Source organism: Acinonyx jubatus, chromosome B1 (assembly GCF_027475565.1).
Source record: "Acinonyx jubatus isolate Ajub_Pintada_27869175 chromosome B1, VMU_Ajub_asm_v1.0, whole genome shotgun sequence".
In the NCBI taxonomy this organism is placed as follows: Eukaryota; Metazoa; Chordata; class Mammalia; order Carnivora; family Felidae; genus Acinonyx; species Acinonyx jubatus.
Genome location: NC_069382.1, coordinates 107,504,751 through 107,530,663, shown reverse-complemented (window position 1 = coordinate 107,530,663; position 25,913 = coordinate 107,504,751). Strand labels below are relative to the sequence as shown.

General features: G+C 35.4%; 1 protein-coding gene and 1 long non-coding RNA gene across 19 annotated transcripts in view; one reads left to right on the top strand and one right to left on the bottom strand.

Moving 5' to 3' along the window:
- The window catches only part of CAMK2D (calcium/calmodulin dependent protein kinase II delta), a 310,654-nt gene that overhangs the window by 72,282 nt on the left and 212,459 nt on the right, over positions 1-25,913 (bottom strand). For 11 of the 18 annotated variants that reach the window (XM_027063212.2, XM_027063289.2, XM_015074797.3 and 8 more), the window contains exons 5-7: positions 19,965-20,030; positions 16,783-16,855; positions 6,244-6,346 (exon numbers count right to left, since the gene is read on the bottom strand). In XM_027063212.2, the coding sequence (XP_026919013.1) occupies positions 6,244-6,346; positions 16,783-16,855; positions 19,965-20,030 (242 nt within the window). Of the gene's footprint in view, positions 1-6,243; positions 6,347-15,760; positions 15,834-16,782; positions 16,856-19,964; positions 20,031-25,913 lie in introns of all 18 variants that reach the window. The other 7 variants (XM_027063331.2, XM_015074798.3, XM_027063265.2 and 4 more) reach the window with 1 other exon arrangement.
- LOC128314482 (uncharacterized) lies at positions 427-25,913 on the top strand. The gene is made up of 4 exons (XR_008296184.1): positions 427-863; positions 1,629-1,727; positions 22,344-22,481; positions 24,852-25,913. It is a non-coding gene; the product is annotated as an uncharacterized LOC128314482 (long non-coding RNA).

Sequence of the window (25,913 nt, the reverse complement as noted above, 5' to 3'; positions counted from 1 at the left end):
CAGAAAAAAGTTTCATTATTGTATAAATCAATGCAAACTCCAATAAGGTACGCTTAAATAACAATCAATGTATAGCTAGAACCTAGAGTAACATTTTTCTTATTTCTGAAAATAATAGGTTTCAAATAAAAATACTTACTTTCAAAAAGACTAAAAATAACTATTCTGATTTGGCAGTTTTATTTAAAGGCACACATAAAAACAAAACATTTCTTTAAAAGGATATGTAATCAGGAATTCCTCTAACCACAAATCACTGAAGAAGCTCATTATATATTTACTGGGATGCAAAATTCTGTGGAACGGAGCTTTTTCTTCCCATCTTCAAAGCTATTAAGTACAAACAATGTATACAAAGATATAAAAACAAATGTGTGTGTGTGTGTGTGTGTATAAATGGCATGGTTATTTCTGAAATAAATTACTTTAGAAAGTAAGGCAAAGGGCTGGGGATTTTAATCCCCTTCCCCTTGTATTACTTTTCCTTTTCTTTGTAGTGGAGGAAGATGGAATGGACAGTGTGAAGGGACTCCCAAAAAAAAAAGCCCTGTATTGTAGTTTAAGCTTTACATGGACCACGACAGATCTACCTCTTCTTCAAACTTTATTTCAAAGAAGCATTTGCTTGACAGTTGTAAGGTAGAAGAATTCCTGAATAATGGCAGTTCCATTAACTGAAGTTTGAGGATTACCTTAAGGAGTGATGTCAGTCAGCTAATTCCAAGGTAGGGCTGGGCACAAGAGTTCTAAAGAACTTCTGGTATGCCACACCTGCTCTCTCTCATTCCAACCTCTCCCAAGTTGAGACACAGACAAAGGAACCCAATGAAAAACTGATGCCAAAGTCCAGGTTAAAGACTAAGGTCCTAGCCTACACTTAAGATCCTTTATCACTCAGTTCCCCTTTATTTACCCAACATGATTTCTTTCTGCTCCTCAGCATTTGATCTGATTAATCTCTTTAAGGTCTCTTGAAAACAGACTTCTCATTCTTGCCCTTGATGTTACTTTTTCTGTTCCTTAAAGCCTCAATTTCTATCTCTACATCTTCTCTAACAAAGGGTGGGCTATGAGTTATTTCCACCTTAGTGATCTCTTTGGCTAACTATAATTCTCAGTGGTCCTTCCTTACTCTAAATGTCGAGTATTCTTTTATATACAATCTATAACCTCCTATCTAGCATCAGTAAACTTTAATGTGTGTCTTACATATCTTAGTAGAATACCTTTCCTAGAGGAGGAAATATTAATAATATTTTATCTAGGTATAAAAGATAAGTCACCATGTGATTTAGAAATGAAAAGATCATTTTAAATGTAAATTAGTACAAACCTTTTCCGGAGACTGAAATGGTAAGAAAACACCATCACATTCATTCTTATTTGGTATAGTTATCATTTGAGCAGTCAGTGGGGTCCTTACTCCTAATAATACTGAAGTACAGTAAAACCTTGGATTGCAAGTAACTTGTTCTGCAAGTGTTCTGCAAGATGAGCAAACATTTCTAATAAATTTTAACTTGATAAATGAGCGATGTCTTGCAATACAAGTAAGATGTGATGCCGAATGTCACATGATCACAACTGAGCCAATGGTTCTCTCTCTCTCTCTCTCTCTCTCATTGCAGGACTATGGGTGATCGTCGCTTGGATGCTTGGTCTCAGGCTGTTGTGTTTGGCAGATATCAGTGATTCTTCAGAATGTTGGAAGGTGCCCATAACTGACGGTAGTGTATTATTTGTCACTTCAAAGCACCTGTGGACAGTCCCTTGCTTTTCCAGACAAGAGGAAGCTTAGGAATGCTTTGCTTCATTCTAGGTCAGGCTGCCTGCAGATATAGACCCTTTCCTCTGCTGCTTTATTGCCAGTTACATTAAATATGGTGTATGACAAGAGTTGATTAATACTGTACTGTACTCAACATCCGTATTAGCATATACAATGGCCCCCATGCAGAACAAGATTCCATTAAGCTAATAGATAGTAGTTATTCTGTTAGTGATAGTGAAAGTGGTCCTAAACAATAACGCTCCTCTCTTTTGTTTGCTTCACACCAGTCACAAAGGTTTTCAAAGATAGGTTCAGGTTGTTTATTTTTCATTACATTTTGTATTATATTCCAGTATTGTAATCATTTTTATATGAATATTTTTGGGTTGTGGAACAAATCATCTGAGTTTCCATTATTTCTTATTGGGAAATTCACTTTGATATACAAGTGCTTTGGATTACAAGCATGTTTCTGGAACAAATTATGCTCACAAACCAAGGTTTTACTGTATAATCTAAATGCACAAACATTAAGGAACCGTGTACTGTGCAATGTGTTCTCATGAATACCAAAATACTGAGGGTAAAATGGATAAAACCTTCTTTAGCAGGAGATTAAACTCATAAGAATCTTGTTTTTCATGATGTATGTTATTAGCAAGGAAATTAATGAGAGCTTGCCTTCTTTAGAGATAGTATGTTTTTCTCACTCTGAAAAACCAATAGGAGTATCAGAATATACCAAAACAAATACAGAATTACTTACTGTTGGAAATGTATCCATTCCATTAAAAAAAACACCTTAATATTTAGAAAAAGAGACATAACAGCAACCAAGTAAAACAATTCTTACATGAAGCAAGATGGTGGTAGTTATACTTTTTTGCCCTAACAGCAACAAAGAACTAGAGATATATTGTGAATAGCACTTCCAATCCCACAGGAGAAAATGGACTGTATTTGGATATTTTGCTTTGGTAAATTTTCTAGCCATCTTAACAAATGTAGTGACACAAGGTGTTACTTCTAGCATTTTGGCTAGTGCTCAAATAAATCGGGGCTAAGAAGACAGAAGAAATTATCATGAGAAAAACATTTAGGCTTGAAAATGAGCATTGAAAAAACGCAATAAACAGCTTCTATAAACCTTGTCTCATTTTTATTTATAGAAGAACTCTTAAAATAAAATTGTGCAAAAGCCTGAACTCCTTGCATTGCACAAAATAAAGAGTTCTGCTCTTTTCTTAAAATTAAAATAATTTATTTTATTAAAATAAAAAGACTCCCTGCCTAACACTGATAATACATTTTAAAAGATAAAATTAATCAAATACACGAGACTATGCTGGTAGGTAATACTGAATAAATATCGAAACAAGTCGTTCATACTAAAACATGCTTTTACTTTAAAATTTATGATATATCTAGTAGAACACCCACAAGATATATTATATACACCACATGCCTCCTTCTCAGGTAGGTTACAATGAGGATTCACTTGAACTTGAGTAGAATAAGCAGAAAATATGCTAAAGAAAAAAAAAGAAAAAAAAACTTGTGTTTTCGCTTAAGCTTATAAACTATGTTTTTTTCCTACACTTGTTGAAATGCTGAATTTTCTTAGGACTTAAAATGCACCTCTTAAAAGTCATTACTCTAATAGATACCCTAGCAAGAACTTAACTGTCATAGAATCATACAGAAGAAGAAATGGGGATTTTATTCCCAATCTGTCATTCTTTCTCTGGAACCAGATCACTTTTAGAAATAAACCAGATCACAATTTGAAATTTGTGTACTTTTATTTGGATGCTATTGCTTTCACTAACTTGGTATTTGGTTTTTCCACTCATGGATTTGCTCAACAACTTTCACTAAGTAGGCAAAGAACTGTGACATTGTGTTCCCTGCCAAGATGGTTTTGAAAACTCATTCAACATCTTTTGTAGCACAGGTATGTTCCTTGCAAGGAAGTGTTTATTATAACTGCTTACAAAGAGGACAATGGACCTCACAGAGTTAAAGTGACTTGCCCAATATCATACAGCTATTAAGAACCACAGGATATAAGCTTGGGTATTCTAGTTCAAAAAGCGGAGTTTTTTGCACTACACTCAATTCTGTCCTCAGCTCAGAGCACAAGAGATAAAACATAGAGCTCAAAAACAGGGGAGATTTAAGGAGCTCAATAATATCATTCTTGCAAGCACCAAGCCAAATTACTGATGTTAATTTGCAGCCTCAGCTCTGATAATAGGGCTTGTCTTGTTCCTGATATCTAATCATCACCTTGTACCCAGTTCTGACAATTACATCCCTTAGCCTAAATCTAAGTCCCTATTTTGGTATCCTGCTTCATACCTGGAGTCTTGTGAAACAGGTTCCCAGTTTTCTCTAGATGGGGCTAAAGTCCAACCTCTAGGGTTTTGATTTCCTCTAAACAGATTTCCTTAGAGTTCAGAGACCCTGTCTGTTTTGCATGGTATCTGGAACTTGTTTCTGCGTACTCATTAGTTCAAGCTGTCATCAGGCATAGTTTGACCTCCTGCATTAGCCTAACTGGTCCCTTGCCTTGAGGCTAAGTATCCTTAAGCCACCCTCCACATTGTTACCCACAACATCATTACGTAACATAAACCCAATTATGTCCTTCCCTTCTTAAAATTTTTCACCAGATCCTTGAAACTTCTAGGATAAAAGCCAAATCCTTCAAAAGCACATAAAATCCTTTCCCACCTCATTAACTACCACTCATCCCAGTATACTTTATACTTTACTATACCAAATTTCTTGTTATTCCTTAAATAGAAACAATAGTTTCATGCCTCTGAGATTTTGTATGTGCTGATCCCTCTGTATGGCCTTTATGTTAGTGAACAAATTCTCATTCACCCATTAGGGAGGCAGAAAAGCACACCAATCACTGAAACTTTCCCCACAGGCAGAATTTCAGACTTCCTCTCTTGTGCTCCACAGCACTTCATGCATGCTTCTTTTAAGATGCTCCCACACTGCATGGTAAATAGTTATTGATATGGAAGTGTCAGCATCTTGAGGGGGCAGGGCCTCATGCTTAATTCAAGCATCCCCATTAATTACTCAGTCCATCTCTGCGATTGCCCTGCTACTTCCTGTTGGACCCCAACTCCAAATTACTATATATTCTTTATCTGTGTCAACCATGTTCTTACCCAGGATACAAAGATGTGACTGTATCTCCAATTTACAGTACTTATTCTAGGTCTTACTTTCTCTGAGTTTGCAATTAACAGGAACAAGCTTATTCATATGTCAAAATATGACAAACCAAATGCCAAATTTGAGATACTAAATTTATCTGGTGGGTGAGGAGAGACTTTATGCAAATGACGGTATTAAGCTTAGGAGGACTCATGGACAAGGGTAACAGTCAGGTACTACTGAAACAGGACAGGAAGCAGAAAATGAGGTCCTAAATTAAGCTGCTGGCAGAGGAGATGGGAGAAGGCTGCCATGTCATCCATTCCCACTTACTAGCTGGGACAGATTAGAGACAGAGTGAATCCTGGAAGCTCTGTGCACACCTTATCTTTAGGAAAACACAGAGAGGTTCTGCATGTAAAACAAAAGGAATAAGCATTTTTCTGAGTGCTCTGTTGTTGTTCAGCGAAAAAGCAATGAGAAGTGAAAAAAATCATTTAAAAAATAACCTAACCTCAATACACTGAAAGTCAGAAAAGTAAGATTGAGGCTTGGGGAGAGGTTATATTTTGGGACATTACATGAAAAACTGGGTCAGTACTGAGAAGCGGCAAAAACGGAGGCATAAAAAAAAGTGAATAAAATAACCTGACAGGATAAATATTAAAACAATCCACAAGCCTGGTTAGAAATGCTCTAATTTAAACTCACAGTTAATTTCTTTCTTAACTGTAAACAAACTGTAAACAAAATTTCATCATATAGAAATTTCAAAATTATCAAAATTTTAGAGAGGAAACTGGAAGTTTAAAGAACAGAAGATAATTAAGGTAAACACACACATACACACATAATATTTTTAGAACCTTAATTTCTTAATCAAAAAAAATATGTGAAATAGTCCATATTTCCTGAGTACCTATTTATACAGCAGTTTTTGGCATCAAGTAAGGTTCTGTGTGAACAATGAATTTCTTCTCAAATGAAAAATAAGTCCTTTTTGAACACTGCAACCCTCCCCATTAATTCTTGGTACAGGATTCATTTTCTCACTCATCCCTTAAGAAAAAGTCAATGTGTTACTGTTCTCATATTAATATTTTCCCTTAAATTACTTCTAGATCATATACCCTTTAATGTCAGTAAAATTAAGTGCTTATAAAGATCTTATGTCTTCAAATTTAGTCAGGTTGTTGTTAGAGGCAACATTTCTGTCTTATTTTGGCTGGGAAGTGGGCTACAATGAGCCAGAAGAGAACGAGCAGCATGAAGTAGAGAGAGGCCCTACTCACCAAACCACGCCTGCTGGTCTCCTTGAACTTCTATGGCTAAGCCAAAGTCTGCCAGTTTCACAGCTGCTCCCTTGGATTTGCTAGCTAAAAGCAAATTCTCAGGCTTTATTTAGAAAGAAAAAAAAAAGAGAGACTGAAGTGAGAACCTATTTTAAGTGACTATTCAAAACTAACAACATATTTTGTAAGAATAGGAAAAAAAAAAGTCATGCACTGTCCTCTCTCCAGGAGACTGTCATTCCTAAATCTCAGGGAAAATATGGTTAGAAAAATGATTAAAAATTATCATGTGTGCAGGCTTCAGACAGATGCAAAAATGTACTAGAGAGATACTGGGCAGAAGAGAGAATACACTTGGGGAGAGATCAAATGAATGCAAGCACCTGTCTTGACCTGCTCACATGCTTCCAAGGGCTGCTGAGGTCCAGACTTGGCCATGGACATTGACTTAGAAGCCTAATAGAGCACAGACATTTTCAGCAGAAGGAAACTTGGCAAAATGATAACAAGAGTTGGACCAATCTTCAGACATTTGGCAAATGAAACTGTGCAAATTAAATCCTAGTTGACTTCAAGAGTTTGGACCCAAATGTAGTGATTTTGATTCCTCAATGTTTCCAAACAATTTCTGAACAAATTTTGGAGTCTTATTCTGAATTACGTATTAAATTGCTGTCTTTAAGAATCTGTTTATTCTTAAAGGCAGGAAGAGTGTACTACTATTTGCCAAATGTTATAGTTAGCTTTTTTTTCTTCATAAGCCAGTTTTTTAAAACATAATTTATATGTCTACAAAGTGTGATTCAAATCATTCTTTATATATGTGTTCTCACATGTTGGAATACTATAAGAAATACACATTTTCATTTTCTTGGGTATTTATCGTTGTTCAAGGACTGATAACTCAGTCTTGGAATAAGGCTGTGTCTATTTACCCCTGTTTCCCAACCAGGGCATCGAGACACACTGGAACTTTGAAAACAGGCATCAGGGCAAAATCCTGAATTTCCCCAGACCGCCTTTGTGGATTTTAGGAACTAAAGGCAGAAGACGGTCAGGAAAAGGAGGCTGATTAAGACATACAGTGAAGTCCACCATCCCCAAGTACACATTTGGGAGTGTAGTTCAACATGTTCTTACCTTGGGCTAAAACCCAGTAAATTTAGATGTGTGCCTCGGACTGAAAAAAGTTGGGAAACAATGGAGTCTACAAGTGCCAAAACAATTGTCTGGAAATCTACATATTCAGGTCATTCAAATTGGTTCTGTTTATGTGTTAGCAAACTAATATAATTTTTTTTTCATGAAATGGCTACTTTTTTCTTACTGAATTAAGCAATTCTGTTGGTTGTTTTGACCTTGTATAAACACAGCCTAAACCAATATTTATTAAGCCAGCCATGCAAATTAGCAAAGACTCATAACCAGAACTTGGAAAAAATTAGGTTAAGTCTACAAGAAATAAGAGTGTAGGCAAGTAAGTTCTAATCAAGTACCAGCTTCTTCGGGCTATTGCTGTTCACTGCCATCAGATTCATCACTATTACGACAATAGGTAACTGTAAGGAAAACTTTGTAATTTCTTAGGGCTGATAGGGGTTTTTTTGGTTTGTTTTTTTAATCACCTCAACACTAAACACATGGTAATTTAATGTGGACACTGGGATAAAGATGTCTCAAGGATATGAAAGATCTCCAGGCTGAAATAACTTTTAGTAAAAACCTAACACTCAAAATTAGTTGGAACTCTGTTGTCTATTAATGTAGTACAGTACCTAACAATGTTATATTATTAATATTTGACATTTTGTTTTCATTAATAAAATTTATGGCCCACTACATTCACGCATTTTCTAATTTAATCACAATGTGATTTCCAGCTATCAATTTATGGAATAAATGACTTGGAAAAACCACATCAAACTCTAAGCAATAGTTTAGTTCTTTGTAACCTTCACGTTCAAAAGCATTGAGATGTCAGAGATCTCTGCTAATACACATCTGTCCTAATTTGTCAACCACACTCATTCAAGGAGAGTTCCAATCACTTTAGAAATCTCAGTCATTTGGGGTCTTTAGATCAAATAATACTGAAGTTGTTGAGAAAATGCCAGCGCCATCAGTAAGTAAACTTTTAAAATATTTACTGTGCTTTTATTCTTATCACTAGATCAAAAACGTTTCTTGGCAGTGCTGTGTGCATTATGCCCTTAAACACCAAGTATCTGCCAATTCAGAAGAAATGGAACACCTTAGGATTTTGTCATGCATGGCCTCTGAATGACTGGGGCAAATATTCATACCTAGAGATGACCTAGAAGACCTCTCTATAGGGCCTCATGAGTCATCCAGGGAAATAATCCATTTGGATCAGTGTTTCACCTTCTACCCATGAAGACTGTTCAGCTGCAGTTATGTACAGGAAAAGGCAGGGCTCTTTCAAGGTTACTGTGTAGATTTAAAAATTAATAGCACTAAAATGGCCTCATATTTGTACATATCTTTTAGGCAAACCTAAAATATTGAATTACGGAATGCAAACTGTAAAATCAGGATGCTTATTGATTTTATTAAAGGATTCTTTGCTTTCATAAAATGTTTCATCACAAGATTGCTTCTAATGACCAGCTTCAATGAAACATTAGAAATAGCACACAGATTTGAACTATATACAACTCTCTGGAATATATCCAAAATTTGAATAATCCTGTTATCATGTTCTACTATTTATATAGCTTCCAACTTAAAAAATATGTTGTACTACAAAAGTTTGTTGGCAAGTAGGTTAGTTCAAATTCTGAACACCGACAGAAAGGAAGATAATTTGTGATTATATTTCATAAAAGCTGAAATGGTAGAATCTTACAGCGAATTAGTGGCTGCTTCCTTAAAAAGGATCACCACTACACTCTTATCTGCTACTATTCGACTATTTTGATTTTGTAAAGCAAAGGAGAAAGGTGAAATCAGAAACACAGGTTTTCCAATGCACAGATGAACATGAGAGAAATGGGCAACATGATGACCTAGAAAAAAGATGAAGATCTAGGTTTATGTCCTGTGTGGACATGGGTAACTCACAGTCTTAGAGCTAATGAGTCCCTTCAACTTTCAAATGCACATCACATTTGCAATGAATGTTTATAACTTGGAGGATGTCTATATTCCTAAATTTAATGCAATCTATTATGCTAATCTTTATATATTGAGATTATCTCTAAATTCCTATAATGCGATCACTTTTTAGGTCGGTTTTTAAATAGATTCTACTGATGTTCTCACACACAGGTTCCTTCCCCACCCAATTGCTTCCTAATGATGCAGGATTTTCCATGACATCTGGTCTTAGTGTCAACAACCATTTATAGCATATCAGCTGTAATGAGCAGCAACTGTTGGCAAGTTTTGTTTTCTACTTCCATATGGATGCAGAGGCAACTTTGTTAGTTGTGATTTGAGATTTTCTTGAATCTGTTCAAATATCTCAAAGTACCTAGGCAAGTTTCTGGAATCACTTTTAGGACAGAGACTAGCATAGGAGATAAAATGACTCAAACTCCTCAGTGTCTAAATGAGGTAGAGACATCAAAAAAGATGGAGGACTTGAAGCCAGCTTTCTGATTGCTTCTTTTAAAGATGTGAGACTGAGGGAATTCCTCCAATGGATTAAAAATGGGAAAGTTTTATACCATTGATATAGACAGTCCACTAAGTAGCTAGTTGCAAAAGAATCTGAAATACTCAAAAATATTTACTACCCATATCCAAATAAGACAAGGGGGAGAACTTATGAGACATATTTTCAATCTTGCTTCTCAAAAATCTCACAAACATATGAGAATTTCTAAATTAATGTGATCTTTATGAAGGAACTGATTTGGCAAAAGTGGTGACCATCTTCAGCATCAGTCATATCACAGCCAATAAACCTAGCCAATAAAACTCAAATACTAGGACTATATATGTGCAGCAGCATCATGTGTGCTTTACTTTTTTTATAGCTCTTTCCTTTATGAATATTATAAAAACAGCTAGTTATTAGTTTCATTATTCCATTATTATTTAATTCTTACATTTCTTTGCATATTAGTTTTCAGGAACTGAAATTGTCCTTTTAGATTTCTTTCCTCTATTGAAGTGTATCAATTATTTCAACATGAAGATAAGCATTCTGTGCTTTGGTGTGTTTTCAGTCACTTTTCCTTTGCCAAAGAAGGTGTGAACAAAGCTCCTAGAAATAAACTAAGTGAAAGTTTGCATGAATTGCAAAGCTTGAATACCAATCTCACTCATGAACATGGTAGAAGTTCTTTTGTGCACATGGTACAAGTGACTTTTGTTTTAATTTTTATATGGAATGGATGCCTGAATTTATGTAGTTAGCACAGGGAGTTTTCAGCTGACACATGTGCTGTAAGTCTGTGATTAGGAAGTATTATTTGTATAACCATGCATATATGGAGCAAGTTCCTTAGAATTGTCTGTTTTCCATTCCTGTCTTTTTTTTTAATTTACTTCTACATCATTAGCACATATTTTCAGGTAGACTGAAAGAAGTGAGGGTGACCACAGTGGGACTGTGTCAATCACCTACTGTTTCTCTATGGCTTGACACACAGTTGTCAGGTTCAATAAAGAGACACCAGAATGACTAATGAATTATGGAATTTATCACTTACATAGTTTCTAAAGCACCTCGACATACATTATACACAAATGATAGGTTTGTTAAACTTGTATTTAAGTATGCTTCTGAGAAAAGTGGAATAATTGTGATTTTATAATTATTCAAAACAGACATTCACAATTTGATATATCTATTGCTAAAGAGGATTTATTGCATGTCATAGTCCTCCAGAAAATTAATTTCTTTCTTTTCTGGTTTTAAATTTAATTTTATTCCTATAAAAGTTTTCAAGTGCCCCCAAATCTCCAGAATTATTACCTTCATTAAAAACCTATTCTATTCCTCTCTCTCTTCTTCCCTCTCTTTCTCCATCTATTGACCTAATGACTTTTCCATTAAATAACATTGTTTTTCAGGAGGTAGCTCATTCTCTGCTAAGCCAGTTTACAGGTGTCGATGTGCTGCTAAGAGATTATTGTGTGTATATGAAGTCTTCTAACCAGATTGGTGTTCATGAAGTAGTTTGGTAACCATTTCTGCTGTACTTTGAACTGAAGAAATCTTACCCCTTTGTGTGAAATACAGTTATATGATAAAACGCAGCTATAGAGCTGCCTCCTTTGACTTCTGTTAACTGATTCACAGAAACTGTACTCTTCAGGCTCTTAAATGAGAGAACACATCTGGTTTGATATCTCTCTACTTCTTGTGACCTCAAGAGCTGTGATTTGTTACTGCGACCTTTTTAACCTAATGCTTTTCAGGGTGCAGTATTCATGTGATGTATATCCTTCTTTCTGGGAGGAACAGCCCTGATACATATTTTAAAATGATCTTTATTCAGTGGCCTATAGGTTCTATCCACATAAGGTTTGTTCTTAGTTTGCTCTGTAATTTATGCCCGGAGTTATGACAGTGCCTCAACAGGTACTTAAGACATGTTTGATGAATGTTTGTTCCTCTCTCTTTATACCTGACTTTTCAATCCTCAGTTCACAAACACTCAACACTGAGTTATAGCAATCCATTCTTTGTAAACAGTCTATTTTTAGGTACTTCAAACTGATTGTCTGATGTGGCCTAAATTACATGTGGCAAATGCATATCGTTCTTCTCTATGCCTCATTTTCCCAAGGCTGGGACCAATGCCACTTTACTGATTTCCTGAATAAGAAATTTATACTTTGGACACCAATCTATTGGCAAATTATATTGTCCCCTTCCACTCCATATTATATCTTAAAAAGTAACTTATTCTCTTATTCTTAATGATACAGATTTTGTGTAGTTCTGGAACATCCATAGGCAGAATCATTTTAATCATTTGATTCACAAACCTTAAAATCATTTCTCCAATTTTACTGTTGCCGGTGAAATTACTTTCCCATCATCGTTTGACCTATTTTTCGGCCTCTGTAAAGTTTTTGATTTATCCAACTAACGAATTGAGAAATGGTAGCAATTAAGTCTGCAGACACTGGAAACAAAATGCTTGGGCACAAATCATATGTCACTAGCTGAGCGACCATGAGTAAGTTCTTTCACTAGTGGTTGCTAAAGCTCTCTTTACGCAACATGGGGAATATCAAAGCGCCTTCTTCATAAAGCTGTTAAGATTCATATGATATCACAGTTTAGGGTACATGGTAAATGCCTGATAAATGGCAGCTATTATCATTTTTATTACTAACATCTCACCTTGATCCAAATTCTCCCAAAGATGAGAGTCATATTCAACTATAGTACTATAATTATGTCACCACTGGTAGATACTCCTTAATATTGCTTAGGTTTGACACTGGCTGCACATTAGACAAAAGGCTTGTGTATCCACTGGATACTGTCTGGCTCTGACTGATGTGCTTCCTTTATGCTAATATCCCACCACATGGAACCTTATTCTACTGCTTGTTTGAGGACATCCTCTAATTGTCTGCTATGCCTCAGCCTTGTCTCTAGATCCTTATAATTTTCCATCTGGTGGATTCCACTGTCTAAGAAGCTCCCAAGAGTGGCAGTTATTCAGATAATGATCTTTATGTTATGACTGTATCAAAGAGGATATACTTATCCTCTTTATTCAATATTAATTAACATCCACAAAAGCTATTTTATTCAATGATGTTTTTTATATTGTAAATGTGCTTTTCATTGAGTTTCATTCATTCCTAAATTGAAAGCATATGCCACAAGTATTTACTAGGTATGAAGTCCTATATTAGGTACTGTGAAGTATTATAGGTAGTATTATAAGTAGATATTGTAGGTATTACAGTAATATAGCTATTGTTCTAGGATGGGCTTACAAACAAATTGTACAGTACTCATATGCTTGTAGGTGCCTTTAATAATGATGGAAAACAGAACACTTTCTGTGTTTTTCTCTCACTGATATGGACACATTAAAGTGTGCATCAAACATCTGTATTATATACGAATTAACAAATGAATCAAGATATGGAAACAAAAATATATGACCTAAGAATAGGAGGGCAAATTTTTGTTTAAAGCCTGATAATAAAAAATTTTACCTATCTCTTTCAATTTTATATATTGGCAAATATACTATTACAAGCAGTATACTTAGCAGATAAAGTATACATGTAGATATAAAAGACATAAAACAAAATCAGAGATTTAGCACACTCAGGGTGTGTGTATAAACTTCCTCTAATATATTCTTTTAGTATGTTATGAACTCTCTTATCATGTTATGAAATGGCCTACTGAAACATGCCCTGAAAACTAGACTCAACTGAAATCTATTCAAGTCAGGAATTTGACAGAAACCAAGATAATCCCAAAAATCATAACAAGCTCTACAGAAAGCATACTCCTATCCTCTCCCAAAATCAAAATAAGGATGGAGAACAAAAACATTTCGTTGAGTGATGTGCAGGTTATTTCCTTTGGTATCAGGCCTCCCTAAAAATCACCTGCCTGAGTTTTTCATTTTTTTTTTCATCTTTATTTCTGCGAGAGAGCACGAGCAGGGGAGGAACAGAGAGAGAGGGAGACACAGAATCCGAAGCAGACTCCAGGCTCTGAGCTGTTAGCACAGAGCCCGACTCGGGGCTCGAACCCATGAACCACGAGATCATGACCTCAGGCGAAGTCGGACGCTCAGCCGACTGAGCCACCCAGGTGCCCCCTGCCTGAGTTTTTAACTAGTGAATTTAACTCCTAGGTCAGAAAATATATTTTTGCACAGCCCACAACCTAGACCCACTGCCATCTCTGATTAAAGCTCCAGTCTTTGAAGAGCTCAGCTGAGTTGGAACACTTACAGAAGCCCAATATCATGACCCCACAAGATAGATTTTAAGGTCATGTAAGAGAATTAACATTTTTTCAACCTTGGCTTTTAGACTATACTTATAATTACATAACATGGAGTAAAATATTTCAAATGATAATGTATTAAATTGAGTATCTGATAAAATTGTACAAATAAATGTGTATGCTCATGTATATTCACTTAGGACAGTAGTACAGTGAGAGCTCGGAGGAGTAACAAAACGGGGACTTTCTCTACATGTCTGATAGGGAATTCTTGAGGTGATTGCCAAAGATATGAATTTTCAAAGGAACATATTGTTTTTCCTTAATCCTGATGGGTACATTTGGTAAAGTGTTAGCAGATGCACACAGTCCCATCTTGGCTCTCCAAAAGAAAATGCCCTTAACCATACCTTTGCTTTTGACATTTAAAGCTCTCAGACTCAAATTGAAATCGAAGGAAGATCTGAGAGACTAAGGTGATACTTTGCTTACACATCACATCTTCAAGTAACTCGTTGTGGGTCCTTAGAGATATATTCTTCCAGAGCATACTAAATGAATGGTAACTACGGATTTACCAATGTATCGTAACTAGGGAAGTCTGCAAGTGAGAAACCAGCCCAGGTCCTCCCACTGAACACACACAGTTGACATTCTACATTACTTGGCCACATTTGTACTAATGCCTGGAAGTGGCTGTGGCTTGAAACAAAGAATGACAACCGCATAGTGCTCACAATTTGCTATTTTGCCCACCCAGTGCTTTCACTTAAATTTCTAGGCCTTCACTAGATCCCTGAAATTCCATAAGTGAAACTAGAGTGCTGACAGAAGGGGACAGAGAGTGGATGAAAGAGAAGCCTCCCCCTGAACTGTTTAATTTCTAAGTGATCTGAACATTTCTCATCCTCAATGGTATCAGAAACTGAGTGAAGTCTTAAAAGTATGAGTCCATATACAGGTTACATAAATATTATTTGACATTAAATCTGTTTGACCTTTTTCCTATCTGTTTTAAAAGGCACTAGTATCTTAGTACTTAGGAATATAAATAAACAAGGAGCCAGGAAGCCTCAATGTCCTCAGAATTCCTGGAACTACTATTGAGGGAAAGAGACTTCAGAGCCCAAAACGGAGGTCCTTTAGCACCAATCACTTGGGCCAAAAACCTATTCAATGACTTTATCTCTACTCTCTTTATAATTTTCGTAACTATTTACATTATATTAGGTATACACAGTACGACTCTAAAATAGTATGTTTGATCAATGTCCACAGAATGAGTTCAGACTGAAGAAGAGACCATCAATCGTACTCAAAGTCACATTAAGTGCTATATTCTTAGGAGGAAAGAAATATAGCAACCTATTTATTGTTAATGGTAGGACATTATTTCTCGGGATGAAATGGGATTTATTTAAGTCTCAAGTGTGTATCAGAGAAGAGATGAAATAAGCGAGACTGTGGTAAGGGAATGTGTTTTCGTAATGTGTTGGAATGAGTCCACACAACTTTCTTGCTCATATTTTTGCCTTTACAGGCATAATTGCAGCTGAACAGTCATTAGGAATTGTGTGGTGGTTTATCTTCTCCAACAGCATTACTCACCTTCAGGTCCCGATGGACTACGCCCATCTGATGGCAGTGTAGCACAGCCTCCAGGATCTGCTGAATGCAATGACTGCATGCAAACACCAGGGGGCGTGTGTTAGTTCCAAGCTTACACTCACTGTCTGTATACCCTCAGAGAGACTGGGTTACAGTGCAAAACCAGCAGACAACTGGGTTGTATTTTACCACCTTCAGTAATGTAAACATATTGCTCAAGTAGAGTGACTACTACCTCAGCGCAATCAGGATCTTGCCAGATGTGAGAGAAAATGTGGATCCACGTGTTTGAGGACAAAAACCTTCTTAAAAATATTTTAATTCAGGAGCTCATTTCCTAGTTCTAAATTCTTATAGGAAAAGAACTGGAATGCAAGTAAAAATTTTATAGCTGTCGTGGTCCACCTCCACCCCATATAAAAAAACTGCTTCCCTATTCTCTCCCATTTTTCAGTATCATTCCAAAGGCTGTCACATTAGCAGTCAAGGCACCATTAAGGTGAAATTAGGATACGTAATGAATTTTTGATAAATCATTAACTTCTTGTGCTTTAATTTAGCTGGCAATTATTACCTCTTGCCTGAGGGTTCATCAGACTCAAATGGAGCAATGTGTAGCCAGTTGTTTTGCTACAGCAACCCATGGTCTCAGAACAGAAGTGGTGTTTAAATCTACAGGCGGACATACATCACAGGCCAAGTTTATCTCCAGGTGAACGCTGGACATTTCAGGAAAGCCTGCCCCCAAACCGCCTCTGGTAGTTTACTGCTTGGAAACTTAACAGGTTGTGTTTTTAATATTGTCCTTTCCTTTCTGCTATGATGTATATTTAGCCTGTAGATGAGCAAACTGAAAGAGGCATCATGCATTATCATTTCATCATGTAGTCATTTTAGGGAAAAATTGGGAAAGGCAAGGGAACCATTTTAAATACCCACCCCCTGCCCTTTCCCCAGAAATAAAACAAACAAACAAAAAAAAAACCTCCTTTGATTCAGATTTATGGACTCCATATACTGACCTTCAGGTCCCTGTGAACTATGCCATTTAGGTGACAATGATTTACACTTTCTAGAATCTGCTGTATACAATGACTGTAAAGATACAAGGGCAGAATGGAAGGGAGAACATTTTAAAGGTACATAATCACATTGAATACAAAATAAAATGAAAGTTAAAACGAAACAAACAAACAAACAAAAATTATATTTTCACAACATATTTTTAGCTTTACATTGGAATTTAATAACACTGAATAAAGCTAATTCTGGTTCTAACAAAAATGACATCCAACATAGAGTTTGTGACATGTTCAGACAAAACAATTTGAGCTGTGTGTTTTTTTCATTGCAAGTGTACATATTAAATCACTTGTATACGGAAGTCAAAATTTCCATATTCAAGGAGAAAAATTAATAAATATTCCCATAATGCTCTGGGACATTCCTTTAGCAATATAAAATTTATGAGTATTTCTCATACACATCTAAACTGTTTAAAATCTGAGGTCACAATTAAACATAGGTGTTGAAACAAGAGGGTAAACACAGATGAAGTGGCAGGTGAAACGAGGGTTAAAAAAATGGAGGGACACATTTATCATTTTGACTTAGAACTGGTGCTTCTTGTAGAATATGTTAAGAGGAAAACCAATGCAAGTCTCAATAACAGAGGGAAAATTTCAAGTAAACCCACGACATAAAATAAATCCCTCTTCAGGAGAGGCATACTCTGGAGAAGGGCTAGGAACTTACGAAAAAAAAAAAAAAAACTTTTTAATACCCTGGAACACTAGTAATTGTTAGATACATTTCCATACACCTCAGTGAAGGAAAACTTTTGCTTATACAATGTCAAAAAGTACAATTTATACTATTCTTATTAAAGGCTTGCTGATGTCAAACAGATTGCTAATTAAATTAAAGGGGATAAATCATTGATTGGCACCTGTAAGGTCCCATGAACTGTCATCTGACATAAAATAATAGAGATCACACTGATGTATTTTGTACAAATTTACTGTGCAATTCAAATGCAGGTTATGTATAGAGGTATATTCACTAACAAACATTTTAATAAGGACATTTCAACCACTTAATGTACAAAATAATATTACTCCAAAGTAAATCCTTGAATTATAAAAAGTAATCACCATCTGATTTCTTACAATGTGAATGTAAAAAAAACATGACTGTGGTTATGATTTTCCAATGCTAACTCTATAAAGAGTACCATTAAAGGGGCTAAAAAGGGGCTAAACATCGTTTACTTTTTGACTATATAGGTTATTTGAGTGTGTGTTGGTAATGATTTTTTAAATCCTATGAATTTTTTCCCTTCACTTTGTATTACTTTTTAGAAATATTTCACTTTCTCTTCAACCGCAGGTGTAAGTCATCAGGTTTAATGGATAATGCAAAATAAAGAAGTAAACAATAATTCAAATTAAATGAATTACATCATTTTTTGCTAGTGAGAATGGATTCAATTCTTAAGTTCTTGAGGACTAGTAAGGAAAGACTTTTTCTTTATGTTTGTACATGGGAAGATTTGTTCCTTCTCCTTGATTTTGTTGTAGGACCTATCCTAAAAATTAACTTGTAGTAAAATCCAAAACTTAATAGAAACATGCATATAAAATGATCCAACTTATAGGGTCTACCCTGTTATCTGTAGGGTTCTTCAATAGTGAAAACAGTTTCTATTTTAATTTCAACCAATATCTTTCAAACATAATAACCTGTTTTACATAACTTTAAATAGCAAAATAAACGTAATTCCCTAACTTGTTTACTACCTTAGTTAAAATTACTACTCTCTTTGGGCAAGTGGGCAAATAGCTAATTGCGAGGCTGCTCTGAAGCCTCTTTTCAGGGGCCGAATGTAAGAAATGGGATAAACTGAGCAAGTGGTGATTCACTCATCATAGTATAAGGGACATGGAAGTTTCTATTTGACTTTGGCAGTAAAAATTCCATTAAAAAATTAGCATGTAGTCATGTACAGATAAGGTTCACAGAATGTCATAAACTGGCATTAAACCAAGAAGATTAATTAGAGATTTGCAAGTGAGCATGTGTATGCATGTGCTGCTTTGAAGGGATGGGGAGGGAATCGGCTATCAGCTGACTATCTGCTGAGGGCAGGCTACTGTGGGATTAGTAAGCGTTAGGAAGCTCTGACAGCATTAGAGAATGGGGGCACACAATAAGTAACTGAATTTTCAGAATATCTCATTTACATGGCTAATATAGAGTCAATTGCTCAAGGCTAGAGTTTTCAAAATAAGTGCCAACTACTGAATATGTGTAAAGAAACATCAAGGAAAACTAACATGATACAGTCTAAGTAGTACCTAGGCAAGTAAATTAATGTTACTTCAAAAAGGTTGCCTTTGTGCAGCCTAGGAAGTTTCAAATGAGAGAAAATGTACAGTATAGCCACTGTTAAAGATGACGACAATTAACAAGATTGGGAAATATTGAACCCTCTGAAATACCTGAATAAATATTTTTCATATGAGAGTTCCAAAAGCTATCCTGGAATTTCCAAAGAGTTAAACAGCTAATAAATGCTTTAAGGAGACCACTTGGGCTTTTGTACTCTATTTCTTTTTATGCTCTCTGATTAGACATGGGCTGTTCAGTGGAATGGTCTATGATGATGGAAATGTTCTATATCTGCTATCTTCAACTGGTAGTCACTAGCACTTAAGGCTATTAAGCATTCAAAATGTAGCTAGTACAACTGAGAAGCTAAATTTTTTATTTAACTTTAATTTTGACGGATTGAAATTAAAATAGCCATGTGACACTAGGGACTACCATCATGGGCAGCTCAGGATCTAGAGACTAGAAGATCTTAATCTTTTATCTCTTAACTTTGCTAAAAGAGTACATCTCTTTAGCAGAGGTCATTCCCAATACAGTGTATATTTTATTATTCATTTTTAAAAGACTAACTGTAGATGCTAGATAATAACAAAACTTAGACCAGATTCTAATTTTTTTCCCCAAACCAATTATTTTGGAAACATTAAGAGAGACAAATAGCAATTAAGAGGGACTCGTTTATGAGAAGTCCAAGATGGTTTTATGAGAGTCTCATAAATACTAAGGGTTATGATATATTTATAAGGAGATATATTGAGCAAGTGTCATTTGAATGTTGAGTCTTGTATCTTGCTCAGGGCAAGTCACTTACCTGGCATCAGCTTCACTGTAATATTCTCTCGCCACTATGTCTTCAAACAGTTCACCTCCAGTAACTCTGTAAAGATAATCAAGATATTGTCATTAAAAATAATAATAAGCATCAATAGACTTGCACCATGTTCATATAGAATTTTTTTCAGATTGTTTTGAAAATTATCAAAACAAAGGATTTTAAGACACTACATTACAGTTTTCATAACAATCTATACTAATCTAAACATTTCCATCTTTTCTACATATCTTTGTATCACTAGATCCTGAGGACACAATTTTCTGTATACCAAAACCATATTCAGAGATATCTCTTCCACAAATAATCTCTATGAAACTCCTCATTTTAATTCTCCCAATATTAACTAAGGTCTGATGAAGTGTGGTGAACAGTTTAAAAATATTTTCTGAACAATAAGAGAAGACACTTACTACTCAAGGCTATAGAGTATGCATTTGTAGTCTGCATCTCTCTTAACGGGCTTGCTTTTTAGACTGCAGTACACATGACTTTATGGGCTAGAGGTGGCCTTCTAAAATACATATTGCTTTTGGGCTGAGTGCTAGATTTTCTTTGTAAAGCACCCCAATTTCCTTTATGCTCCATGTATTTGCCAGTCATCACAGACTTAGGGATTTTGGCAACTTGATCTCTTGCCAACTAAGAAGTCATATCTGTCAGCCATCTTTAAGTGAAGAGTTTCCCATAACTCAGCAACTGGATTTAGTTACTCTACAAAGTACATTCAAACCAATGCTCTGTATATACGTAAATGTAACTATCTTTCGGATCCATTTCTTCTCCAGGTCCAAAAGACTGTTGTTCTGGGGCTAGAATTCCCTAACCAGTGATTTTCTGGCTTAGGCTCCCCCCTCAAATATATGTTTTTAATGTGATTTTTTTTTTAGCAAATTTTAAAAATATGGAAGTGTACCAAGTACCCCCTTGTCCCTCAACCCCAATTCTACCCTCTGGAAAAAAACTAATTTTAACTTTATGTATATCCTTTCAATTTTCTGTGTATCTTTAAATATACTTGTCCCCTTGCAAACACAAAGAAAACATTTTTTTTTCCTCACAAAAGTAGAATCATGCAATACAGGTAAATTATTAGGCTACTTCTGTTTTTTCATTTCACTTAAGGTCATGGGCACCATTTTGTGTAAGAAGTCTTTTCCCTATTTAATAAATAGACATACGCATATGTGTGTATGAGTCCAGGCCAACTGCCTTCCAAAGTGGTTGTTACCCACCCCTACACAAACATCATGAAGGTACCGACAGTTTTTTCCCAATTAAAAAAAAAAGTTAGAAAAAGTTATCTCACGTTAATATTTCTTGATTATTAGTGACGTGAACCATTTTCTCATGTATCAGCCACTTCCTAATCTATTAGGATATGGCTTGATTTTAAATTTCAACTTTGGAGTTTAACCTTGTAATAGATAACATTTGGTTACCATGTGCTACACAGTGTACTAAGCATATTAACTCATAAATCCTTGTAATTATTGTCTGCGATGGGTTTTACCACTAGCTCAGTTTACTGATGAGAAAATGAAGGTACAGAGAAGTAACTTGCCTAAGATTATACAGATATAAGTGGCACAGGCGGGCCATCCATTCCATAGTTCCTGCTCTCAATCACCACACAACGTAGCCATTCCAATAATTACACTGTCAATCTTTCCAGAAGTTTAGAAGGCATGAGTGATTTGAAAAAGCACTGGGTAAAGTTATAAATCTTGGTGTGTACATTATGGAAGGAGAAATAAATTTGCTCTTCAGATAGCTCTTTTTTCTTTCTGGTTTTCACTTGCTTTAATAAGTTCTGAAATAACACCAAATGATAACATGTTCCAGAGATCACCATTTATTATTTTCACCAAATGATAACATGTTCCAGAGATCACTAGTTACTATTTTCTTTTGGATTTTCCTTTCCTAAAGGAAAAGATATAATACTGAAGACTTTTAATGTCTGAAAGCTTATGCAACTTTGACTCCTCTCCATTGCATTCTGGATATTTATAAGTCCTTTAATGCTAGAGTCACTATTTTCAGTCCTATTGTTTTTACAAATAAAATGTGCATCTAAAATTATTTAAAGCTTCATATGGGCTTGTTCTGAAAACCATGGTTACATGTACATGTGATTTCATTTAATAGCTCACCTAGGTTTTTTCCCCAGTTAGAATTACAATAATAATGCAATCACATAAATTATAATACAAAATAATTAAATAATAGACAGATGATACTTCCAACAAACCATTATCATCCCTATAATAACAGTTTTGTAGGATTTCTTCCTTTGAATGAATATGAGTAGGTAAATATGATATATAACCATATTTATCTTTTTTTTGACCACAGGTACCTAGAAAATCTGCATTACAAACAAGTGTGGTTTGTGAAATGTTACCAAATATCGATTAAAAAGCTTATTGACATCAATGATATTGCTGCTTATAGTAGCTCCTTAAATATACTGTATATTCCAGGAGAAGCTCCGTAAGTATAGTATATATTCCAAGAGAATTGTCATATCTTAAATCACTAGGATTCATAACTTACTGATCTTTTTTCTAACCCCAAATATTTATTCAATTAAGGAGTACTGAAGTAATGATTAAATGAATTAACAAGTCAGAAAACCATGCTATTCATCTACTCTAAGTCTGGACTTTACACACACTTAAAAAGGAAAAAAAAAAACATTAAAATTTATATATGGCAATAGGTTTTATTTCTTAAGGTGTTTTTATTTAAAGAAGACTATTAAAAACACTTAGGGCCTAGCATTCTAGTAATTTTCAATGAACCATTCTAGCTGTTAAAGAAGTTTAAGGGGTAGAGTTTTATTTTGAATTAAGCATCTCTGACAGCACTCTTTCTCATTTTGTAACATTCATTGTTCCCATTATTTAAAAACATCCTTGTGCAAATGAAACCATTTTTATCATTTCTGTTGTATGTATGATAAATGGGAAGGTAAAGATGGAGTTCTAATAGAACATGTTGCCTTGAAGATAAACTATTGAATTTTCTAATTTTAACATATTTCTATACTGACATTATTGTTTAATGGAGTGCAAAATTAAGCAGTAGTTACAGATTGAAAATTTGGGGCGTCTGGGTGGCTCAGTTGGTTAAGCATCTGACTTCAGGTCATGATCTCAGTGCTCCTGAGTTTGAGCCCCACATCGGGCTCTGTACTGACAGCTCAGAGCCTGGAGCCTGCTTCAGATTCTGTGTCTCCCTCTCTCTCTGTCCCTCCCCCACTCATACTTTCTTTGTTTCTCAAAAATAAACATTAAAAAAATTTAGCATGCTATATAAAATTTCATACAAAGTCAAATTGAATCAGCTTCATGAATAAAGTGTTCATTAACTAATTCAAACTTCTGTGAATAAATTAATGTTAGAGTTCTGTTATTATATGAGGCATATTAATTATATATTTTTAGCATTAATTGCCTTTTATGAATCTCTAGAACATTAGGGGCCACAGGGAAAAATAAGATAATCCTGGAATCATGAAAAGATGAGACTTCACATATCAAAAAAGATAAATACTTTTGTTGCTGCTATTGTTATTTGTAGAGATGTTGATTCATTCTGTGTTATCCAGCAGAATGAACTGTCGTTTTGTTCCTGGTCTATATATTTATGATTTATATCAGAAATCGTTGAGAGTAGTTCTATATTGAATGAAACATTTATAAAATTTCATGAGGATTACAGCCTTGACTATGAGTCTAAGCAGATAGTAGAGTCCAAAACTGGGCTCTGGAAGAACAAATGGTGCCACTAGCAGTCACTGTCTGTCACCTGCACTACTGCAATAGCCTCTTAATTGGCCCTACTTCCTCTCCTGCTCCTCTGCCATCAGTTCTCCAGAAAGCAGCTTTAAATGTGCTTCATATTTTGTCCCATGACTATAGGAAGCCCTTTAAATAGCTGTCCAGTGATACTGGACATGACCTTCAAGTCTTTGCCAAATTTGTACTCTGCCCATCTCTGACCCTCCTTGGCACCCCTTCTCCATCCTACTCCAACCACAATGGCCTTCCTCCAGTTCCTCAAGTGCACCAAACTCCTTCCCATTCCTGGGCCTTTTCACATGCTTGTCTCTCTTCCAGGATATTCTCAATCTGTTTACCTCTATTACTTGGTGACTCTTAAAATTTGGCTTAAATTTTATATCCTCAGACCTCCACTCATCTACATTATCTTATCCCCCTAGAACCCTGTGTTATTCTTCATAACACTTATCACCAATATAATTATGTGTTCATTTGTGTACTCATTTGCTTAATGTTTGTCACTCTACTAGTATGGTAGCTCTGGGAGGGTAAAATCTGTTGTGTTTTCACTATAAAATAATCAGAGCTGAGTCATAGTGCCTTTAGCAAGCTCATTAAATGCTCTTAAGTGAATGATTCCAGAGTTTTATATCTCAGAGAGAGGCATATGTGGGAGATGATCATATGTCAGTGCATTAAGGTGGGTATTCTTCATATATCACTAACCATTATATTTTGATAAGAAGGTAAGGATTTTTCAGGCAGTTTCCCCCTACAAAATCATATATTTCAGTCCTGGATCTTGTAGTATCTTTCCCACAAGATAGAGTTTGTCTATGAAATAATCCTGTCTGATCACAAATGTAGAAGAATTTGTTGAATTCATTATAAGTCACATAACTGGACTGGAGATTGAAAAGGGAATGAAAGCATGGTGTTTTACAATCTGGGGAAGAAATGTGTAACATTTCATTTTTTAAAGAACCGAACCTATGCCTCTTGTTACCAAAATTAAATACAGAGAACAAGAACATTTATTTGTCCAACTTCATTTGACATTATGACTCTCTCATAGGTTCGGAAACATAAGTTCCTGGTGAATGACCACTGTTTCAGGAAGAGTCAAGTGGTGTAACCATGACACAAGCAGAATCACATGTGTCATCCAGTCCTGTTAAAGCTACAATGGTGGGCATGGGGGGGCAGCTGATGCAAACCGAGGAGGGAGGGATTACAAGCATAACCCTGGCTTCATTTTTAATACCATTGTTGGTATCTTATTTAGCCAAGATCAACTTCTTATATAACCTATTTTCTAGCTGGATATCTAGTATTTGATGACACCTCTGAAGTAGTGTATTACCTGAAGTTGTTCAGAAATGATTTTCTGAATGAATTCCAAATTGGATGATGGGAATTTTGAAAGGCTGGAAGTTTGCTTTACTAGAAGGTCCAAAGAGTTTCTTATTGATCCTGATGTAAATAGATTTGCTGAGTCATAGTAAGAATAACAATTTAGATGATAAAACTGAGGCAGGCCATTGAAACTGATTCCATTCAAAAATGATTCTGGCCAGGAGGGGAAAGGCAAAACACTGGGAGAGGCACACTTTGGGATATCAGACACAGGACAGACATTCACAGGCACTATCCAACATGTGGTCATTCAGCAGAGTTGGGGAGTGGAGTGGGATGGCAAGGTTCCAAATCCTTCAAAGGAGCACTTACTTTATTCTTGTTTTTCTGCCTAATCTGTGATTACTGAATCTATCCTTTCAATATCACTCTGGATTTCATTTTCTCTCATCTTATTCTACTTTATTCTTGATACCTTCTGTATCCTCCCACAATCCCCAACTCCTTCCAACTCTGCAATTCCTTTCTCATTTCATCTTTCACAAATGCATGTGGAAAATATGAACCACTATCAAAAGTTCATATTCTTAAAACTGTTTTTTCTATTCTATGACCAAGAAAAAGCATGAATGAAAACAGCACTGCTAACCACAATTAATTGGGCACAGAGAATAAAGAAAAAGCAGAAATGGATGGGTTATTTTTGTGCTGTTAATATTACTGACCTCCCCAAATGAGCAAATCAGCCATTAAGCTTATTATATAATCTGTGTGTGTGTGA